Source organism: Cupressus sempervirens, chromosome 3 (assembly GCF_028749045.1).
Source record: "Cupressus sempervirens isolate cs-2001-9-10 chromosome 3, ASM2874904v1, whole genome shotgun sequence".
Classification (NCBI taxonomy): domain Eukaryota; kingdom Viridiplantae; phylum Streptophyta; class Pinopsida; order Cupressales; family Cupressaceae; genus Cupressus; species Cupressus sempervirens.
The window spans coordinates 1,100,962,814-1,100,971,965 of record NC_143120.1 but is presented as its reverse complement, the minus strand read 5'-3'; the positions used below and the strand labels follow the sequence as shown (position 1 = coordinate 1,100,971,965).

At 35.3% G+C, this 9,152-nt stretch overlaps 1 protein-coding gene across 2 annotated transcripts; it reads left to right on the top strand.

The window, feature by feature from the left end:
• Positions 1-5,192: 5,192 nt before the first annotated feature.
• On the top strand, positions 5,193-8,549 carry LOC149570623 (ADP-glucose phosphorylase-like). Of its 2 annotated transcripts, none has more exons than XM_089823196.1 (3): positions 5,193-5,705; positions 6,455-6,760; positions 7,865-8,549. In XM_089823196.1, exons 1-3 carry the CDS (start codon positions 5,238-5,240, stop codon positions 8,114-8,116), a joined length of 1,026 nt encoding a protein of 341 aa, XP_089679322.1. In that variant the 5' UTR covers positions 5,193-5,237; the 3' UTR covers positions 8,117-8,549. The 2 variants fall into 2 exon arrangements, with proteins under 2 accessions (XP_089679322.1, XP_089679323.1); XM_089823197.1 differs by lacking the exon at positions 7,865-8,549 and adding an exon at positions 6,905-7,200.
• Positions 8,550-9,152: the final 603 nt, after the last annotated feature.

The following is a 9,152-nucleotide window of genomic DNA, read 5'->3' as shown; positions in this document are numbered from 1 at the left end:
TGGTACATTCCTAGTTACCATAACCCCTTTGATATCTTTTTTTATTTAATCTTGTTTAATGGCTCTACCAAACGCCTCAGCCATAATAATGAAGAGGAATGGGGACAAAGGATCCCCTTGTCTTATTCCTCTTGAGACTTTGAAATAACCTTCAAGTGACCCATTTATGAGGACTGAGATCTTTGTGGTAGAAATACACTTAAAAATAAGATTGATCCATTGACAAGAGAAACCAAAGGCTTCAAAGGTTTTGCAAAGAAATTGCCAATCTACCATATCATAAGCTTTCTCTATGTCCAATTTCATAAACATACAAGCTTCTTTATTCTTAACAGTTGAATGAATGGCTTCTTGTGTGATTAGAATACCATCTAGAATGGATCTGCCTGGTACGAAGCCTATTTTCTCTTCTGATATAATTTTAGGCAGGACATGCTTAAGTCTATTTGCTAGGATTTTAGAATATATTTTATAGATCGTATTGCATAGCGCAACTGGTCTGAAATGATTGGGATTTTTTAGGCTCTGATTTTTTAGGTATTAAGGTGATAAATGAGTGCTTAATTTCTGACAAAAGGGAACCACCCTTCCTCGAAGCTTCTATTGCCTCCCATAGATCTTTTTCGAGAATTTCCCAACATATTTGGTAAAAGAAAACCTGAAAACCATCTGGTCCTGGTGACTTTTCTGGATTCAAGCTAAAAACCACTCTTCTAACTTCTTCAAGCATTATAGGTTGGTTTAAAGCTTTGTTATCTTTTGGGGTTATCAGTTTGGGAATTACTTTCAACATTTTATCTTGCTCTATTTTATTTGAACCCTCCAAATTATTTAGGAGTTGCTGAAAATGATTTACAAGAGTATCAACTATTTTGGGAGGGTTATTGGTTAATTGACCTCCCTTCCCTTTGATCGTAGTTATTGTATTCTTTGTTCTGTTATACATAGTTGAGTTATGAAAATACTCAATGTTTCGATCTCCTTCTTCCAACCACCTTTCTTTGGATTTTTGTTTCCAGAAGACTTCTTCCTTAGTCAATATGTCTTCTTGTTTTGCTAATAGTTCCTTTTCTAATTCATAACTTTCGTTATTCATTCCATGTTTGATTACTTATGTATTTAATTCCTTTAATTTCTCTTCTATTTCTAATTTTTATTTAAAGATGTTCTTAAAGTGGTCTTTGTTCCATCTGAGTATGTTTTCTTTAAGCACCTTCATTTTGGACACAAAAATAAACATTTTTGACCCCTCGAAGTCATCTTGAGTCCACCATACTTAAATGTTTTCTAGAAAACTGGCATCCATAAACCACATTTTTTCACATTTAAATGCACTCCTAATGGGTTTTTCAGGTTTGGTCAAATTCCAATCTAACCAGAAAATGGTCAAAACCTACAAAAGGCAGTATCTCAGTCTGTATGTTCAGATTGTTGATATTAGGATCTCCTTTAATAAAAAACCTATCTTGTTTCTCCACTATGTACGTGAAATCCTTCCTCCTATTATTCCATGTGAAAATTCCATTACAACAAGGGATATCAGTTAGATTATTGTCTAAGCACCATTCTCGAAAGTGGGCTGAGAGATTCGTGCAGTACCACCCATTTTTCCATTTAGATTTAGAATAGTGTTAAAATCTCCTCCTATGATTATTGGAATATTTTGAAAATTTTCCATATAGGAACTAATCTCTGTCCAAACTTCTTTTTTTTCCCATTGTATTAACTAGACCATAAATGTTAAACAAAATAAACTTAATGTTAAATTTAACACTACTTATCATTCCACAAATCCAATTATTATTAGACATCAAGATTTCTAAAGAAATTTTCTTGTGATTCCAAATAAACCCTAAACCCCCTGAAGCTCCTGAAGATTCATGCAAGCTACTACTCCAAAAGCCTAATTTTTTACCTAAGTTAATACCTTCTGTTTTATTCAGTTTAGTTTATTGTAATAGAATAATGTCAGATTCAATTTTTTTTAGGTTTTTGTTTTAATATTCTTTTTTTGTTAGGGGCGTTTAATCCCCTAATGTTCCATGGTGTGATATTCATGGCTCCGTGGGAGGGCTATTCCCCTTCCCTTTGTAAAATAGCTGACTAATTTTTTACTGTTCTCGAGCTTTACCATCCACTTCTCTAAGCTCCTTGAGAAATTTCCTACCTCTTTTTGCTATTGTCTTCCCACAGTTAGGGAATTTATTCCCCTTTAGGTTCTTTGAGATACCCAGTTGTTCCATATTTTCTTGTGCACATTTGACTATGTCCTTTTCTGTACTTTCTTTCTTTTCTATGATAGCCTCTGAATCCAATTCTTGTAACCATTGATTTGTTAGGTCTTTTTGACATGTGGTATCTATATCCTCAATCTCTTCCAATATATTTTCCATTTATGCCTGATTAACCCTTTTATCCTCCTGATTAACCCTTTTATCCTCCTGATCAAACACCTGCAAATCCCTTTTAAGATTTGTAAATGTATAATTTTCTCCTCTAGCTATAAGACCTTCTTCAAGAGTTCCTCTTTTTGTGTCATATTGTCTTGATCTTCATTATCAGAGTCAAAAACTCTACTTAGTTCTTCTGACAGTTGTTCTATATAATCATACTCCTCCATATTTAGTTGATTTGTATCCATTTCTTTCCTCATGTCCTCTTTCTGATTCAGAAACTTTTGGAAATCTTTGATAGGAATGTCTTCTGGTGATTCTTCTGCTGCCACTTTCAAACCGTCTGAATGATCCTTCTTTGGAGATGGGGTTTGCCAAAATTTGGTCAACCTTTTGACAAGATCCATATTAGTAGAGTCCTTTACTTGGGGAGATTCAATCCTTTGGCTTACCAGAGTGTGTTCTCCTAATTATTTGCCTTGCTTTGCTGTAGTTGCAAATAATTGTTCTTGTTCCTTATCCTCTAAACTTCTTGGCGAGAATTCTTCTTTGCTAATAATGCCTTTTTTTTCCCTATTCTTTTTCAACTTCCTTTCTTTTTTCTTCAGCTTCCTTTCATCCACTATCATGCTCTATAGCCTCGGTCTATTTGAATCTTCAGGATACTCTTTTTTAGGATTTAACAATTCTTGTTGATCTACCTGATCCAAGGAAAGATCCTTGGATTCATGTTCTATTTCCAAATAACCAGTGTCCTTCTTTGAAGACCCCTCTTTGTTTGTAGCTAGAGTAGAGCCCCGACCTTGTGTATCTGCCTTATTGTGATTTCCTGCCTTCTGGATCTATTTGCCACGCTTATCCTCTCTGTCAGTTACCCTTAATTTTGCATAATCATGTACAATAGTGGATATCCTGGGTTTTCCTGGCTTCTGCTTGTCCTATTCCCAATTTTGTAGCCTTACTCCAACCTTAACCAGATAATCTTCTAGGTTGGTAGTTCTTGGAAGAAATTTGAATCATGAGCTTCTGCCATCATCCAATCTAGTGATTTCCAAAATTTTGCCTTCATACCTCTGAAATTTTAGATTATATATTGATCTGCTTGTGATTAACTTTACTTGTTTGGGGTTTGCAGTATTAATCTTCTATTTAATAAGAAGTTTTAAATTGTTGCAACTTTCAAAAGTAGCATCCAATCCAATTAGTTCTCCCATTGTTCTACCTATTCTTCTAATTATTTCTATGACATTTAGTTCTAGAGGAAAAGGCTTAATCTCTAACCATGTACGAATAATTAGATCTAGGTTCTCTTCTCTACAGTTAGGAATCCAATCAGAGAAACTCAATGCATGTCCCTTGAACAAACAACCATAAATATTCAAAAATTCTTCTTTACCTTCTACATTTTTGCAAAGAAGAAACAATAATCTATTTGAATATAGAGAGATACTTACCTTGTGGCCACAAAGGTCCTCCAGCCAGTCAATTAACCATTGGAGATCTACTTTGGGGTCATTCCAGTAGGCGAAGAGACCGAAATCTTAACAATCATGCCAACATTCCTCACTTACTTGATTACTGATGATAAAAATAATTTCTTCACAATCTTCAGATTGGAATTGATGATTCTTAGGGGAGGTTTGAATATCCTGGGTTGTAGAATGCTCTCTACGGTGTGGTGAGATATAAAAAGGAGACGATTGCTTTTTGGCTATAGCTTGCTGATGCAGAGGGGTTACTACGGGAATATGAAAATCAAAATTCTTTTGCCTTAGATAAAAGGGGTTTAAGTTTAACTTTGCATATTGGGTAGCATTGAAAATGAAAATTTGCCTATCTAAGCTTTCTAGGGTATGGAAGCTTGAATTCGACTTTATCTGAGGCTCCACCAGTTGACTAGGAAGAAGCTTCTTAGGTTTGTGATTTGCAGACCTATTGGAAGCCCCATCTTTTAAGCCTAGCAACGGAGCGGAGGAATTTGTCGATTCATCCCTGAGATGCCCTTCGTTATTTGTACCTATTATGCACTTTTTTCTTAGAGGGCTGCTCGCATTATACTAGGGATTCGATATGACAAACCCTAGATTTCTGCCTTTCAATAACCTTTTGGTCAATCGCCTGCCTGCATAATTTGAATTCGCACATTTCCAAGTTTTGAATTTTTCGCTCTGCCTGCCATTTTTTTTGTCTATGATGGCCCCTTACATTATTAATCTCACACAAGTTATTTGAAAAAAAATTAAGTCATTCAAGTTCTTTAAAAAATTCAAAATGAATCCAATTTTTTTTTGGAAAAAGAGGGTACACTTGTCACCTCTACAAATAGATAACCCATGTTTACACATTCCTTTAAATTTTTTATAGCATATATAACGAATATGCCACAGCACATGGCCACGATAGTCTTTAAATGTCCATTCGAGACATTCAGAGCCAATACAAAATCATCTCAAAGGTTGATAATAAGCACATTTTATTTGAGGAGGGTAAGATCAATGGAACTACTAATTTGATTGCTAAGATCCCTAACAAAAAGTCAAACATAAAAAGAAATATAAAATCTGATTAAAGTTGTAATTCCATAGCCCCTTACATTGTTAATCTTGAAAAAATATATATTAGAAAATATATTCAAAACGAATCCGAGTTTTAGAGGGTGTACTCATTTCACCTCTACAAATAGATAACCCATGTTTACACTTTGATTCCTTTAAATGTTTTATTGCATATATAACGAATATGCCACGGCGCATGGCCACGAGAGTCTTTAAATGCCCGTTCGAGATATTCAAGTGACCTGCTCATCGCGTTCTCGTACAAACAACGCAGTTCTCCTGTAGTGCAATGGCAGAAGCTGGTTCCCCAAATTTTGCAAGTTCAGAGTTGAGACATGATTCAATTTTCAACAAATGGGTCATCATTTCTCCTGCCAGAGGCAAACGCCCCTCTGATTTCAAATCTGCCGTAAATACTTCTCACCAATCTGCAGGCTCCTGCCCATTCTGTCTCCATCACGAACACGAATGTGCTCCAGAAATATTTAGAATCCCCGAAAATGTTTCGCATTGGAAAGTAAGAGTTATAAAAAATCTCTACCCCGCTGTGTCGATGGAAGGCAGGGAAAAGGAACCCCACATTGACTTATGTGCCGACACCCTTCCTGGACTTGGTTCCCATGATGTAATCATTGAGACTCCCGATCACGCAATGACTTTGGCTACGATGCCTAAGTTGAATATACTTGATGTCTTATGTGCATACAGAACAAGAATCCGACAGCTTGCCAGTAATCTGCACATAAAATACATTCAGGTAAATTTGTAATTGCCTACCGAATTAGAGGTTTTATGTCGGTTCTTTGCTTTGAATGCATTTCTTACAAAAAAATATATTGGAATTTTTGTGGGCTCTGTTGAACACCATGATTGTTCTAAATGTTTTTGTCTTTTTATATTTAAACTCTGAAAATTTTGGCTTATTTGTTATTGAAATGAGTTTCGAATAGTTAAACGGGGAACTATCTGGGTCCTGTCTCAATCGGGGCTCTCTCTTTTTTATGAACTGTAGCATTGTTCTGTTGTCTTTTAGAATGCGGGGAAATTGCATCATACGGTGTAGATAAGGCTGAAGATTTAGGTATTATGTCTTAGAATAATATCTTGCCGGATTTGCCCGTGTTAACTGGATTAGCCTGGAACGCGGTTCATCACCATCTTTGCCTTGTAAGCATATCATGGCCTAATGGACCTGTTTTGCGTAGTTATTGTTGGACTTCGACCAAGTCTCGACTAATTAATTTAAGCAATTTCAAGTCTCGCTGCTATTGTAGCTAGTAAGAGGAAATAAATTGATGAAATCATTATACACTTTCTTTATATAAATTTTGTGATGGTTTTATCCATATGAAATCATTCGTGCACTTTCTTTATATAAATTTTGTGATGGTTTTATCCATACTTATGGGTGTTGGCCAATTCTTGGCTAATTAAAATAAGCATTTTAAAAACTTGCCGATGTTATAGCTTGTAAAAGGGTTTAATGAAATCATTCATGTCTGGCAGGTGTTCAAAAACCATGGGGAAACAGCAGGAGCATCGATGAAGCATTCTCATAGTCAGATCATTGCCCTTCCCATTGTTCCAAGCAATGTGGTTAGCCGGCTCAACAATGCCAAAGAATATTTTGCCAGGACAATGAAGTGCAATCTTTGTGAGTGCTTGAGAAGCGAGATTCGTTTCAGAAATTTGGTGCTAGAAGAATCTTCCCACTTCATTTCATTTGTTCCTTTTGCACCTTCATTTCCTTTCGAGACTTGGATTGCTCCTACGGAGCATGCTTCTTGTTATGAGCAGATAGAAGATGAACAGGTAGATTTTCTTTGGCTTTTGACTGGTTTTGCAAAATTTGTTAGTTCTAAGGCTCAAAAGGAATCAAAATAGGCTGTATTCTTCATTGGATCTGGGTATTGCGGCCGATGATTTTGTGTTCATATTAACTTATTAATTATACAGGTGTATGGACTCATTAGGCCCTTTGCACTTTTGAAATGGAAATTCTCTGTCAGGTATGCAGAGGCTAGACTATTAGCTTTAGCGCTTGCAGGAATAGGCTGATTTCTCTCTTGATTAGTTCGGCATGAGTAGCTTGGGTGCCCTAGTAACTGGACGTTAGCAATTTGTGTCCTGAGCCTCAATTCATTGAGATGAAGACATTGAAATAAGAGATATATCAAAACCTATATCCAAGTTATAACTTGTAAGAATTTTATACAGTTGTGAATAATCACAGTGGTCCACATTGCATTCTCTTCCATTAGCAAAATTAAACTTCTTACTAGCTATTAATACCTGCTTTCACCCCAACAAATATCTCCGACTTATACAACACTTAGGTTTTATTTATCAGTGGCAATATAAGGCTATCAGCTAGCCATTTTGATCTACGATGCATTCATTTTTATTAATGTTACTTAAAGTTTCTAATTATGGTGAAGTGAATAAATACTAAATAGTAGGTAGCATAACCTCTATCGTCATGGAAAGCCTGAGCTTGCAAGCGTCTCCTTCCTATTTTCTTTAATCAAACAAGTGCCAAAAACTATGGATGGCTTAACCTACATTATTTACATCCCTATTAGATCTTTAATTGTCTTTCCACTTGTAAGGTTGCAACTTCTAATTTTCTCTTGATCCTCTGGCCTTGTAATCAAAATAACATTCTGAATGATGATTTAGCTTCTGTATGTACAAATCGTTTATGCATCTTGGAGTTACCTTTTTCTATTATTCTATTTTAGCCATCATGAGGGATACATCTGTTGGATACAAATTGTAGAAATTTACAACTGGTTCCACTTACTGCTATGTGGATAATGAATTATGTTGCTTATTTATTATTTTGCTGTTTCTAATGCATTGATTTTCATATGGAATCCCCAACTTAACATCTATTTTGTTAAAAAATTTAAACAGGCAATGGATCTAGCATATATTTTGAGGTGTGCTCTGCAGAAGCTGAACCGTCAATTAGAAAATCCTCCTTATAACTACATGATTCACTCATCACCTCTCAGAGAACCATATGAACCTTCATATTGTCATTGGTTTATACAGATTGTACCACAACTCACTCGCCTTGGTGGCTTTGAAATTGCAAGTGGCTGTTATATCAATCCAATATTTCCAGAGGATATTGCTAAAATCTTGCGAGGAGTGAATTTGTAGAATCAGTAATCTACCTGTAATTCTTATTTCCAAAGAAGTAAATACAATGATGTCCTCACTCAATTTCTTCATACTGTATATGAGCATTCTCTTTGGCATTCACAATATGTTTAAAATTGACTGCTACTTCAGGAAGGTCTCCTATATTTTGACAACTCAAATTTAGCCACTTAAATTAATTTGCACCGAAGGAAGTCCCTTAAAATAGTGAAGGCGCTCTCTGCACTCTCTTACTTACATACAAGAATATGTCCAATTGAGAGATTATTTGTTACTCCCTACGTAGAAAATTCTATCTATATGAGTTATACTTCAAACCATTGCTTGGTTAATGGATATTCATATTATGCTTTCTGGTGAGGCAAATGGCTCTTCTATGGAGGTATTAATTGTGATAAATAATATACAAAGCTTACCTGATTTTTTGATTTAAGTTGTAAGGGCTTAATTGCAGTCTTTTGTTTTTTATCAGTAAAATACTAAAATGTGTTTCTTCTTTAACATGTAACACATGCTTTTATTGCAACTTATACAGGATATATTCTGAAGTTCTGTATTGTTAGAAAAGAACAGCAATTTTGTTTCCTTTGTTACATTTGGAAATGTGAATTCTGTGTTGGTTGGTATGAACTTGTCTCAGTGCATGATTGTGTAACAAATATTTTGATTGGTTGACAATAAAATTCCAGCTGCTTTGTTTAATTTCAAGATATTGTTATGACTTATTGAAACCTACAATAACAAGGTTAGGGCCCCTTAATCCAAGAGTTACTCGTTTAGACTAACATACAGCTGAATTATGACATTGTGAGATCTTTTGATGGCATGCCTACAATGTCAAGACTACACTGGAGGTCCACTTTAACCTAAGAGTTTCACATTCAGACAGGCAATCTTTTAACTCTTTGAAGCAAGCTCTTACTAATTTCTTTTGACCCTTCTGGAATCAGTCTGGTACATTAATTAGTTGAGTTATTTCCTAGTAACTAAGAGACATGGTGACGGGCATATGTTTGAAGGAATACCATATTCTGAT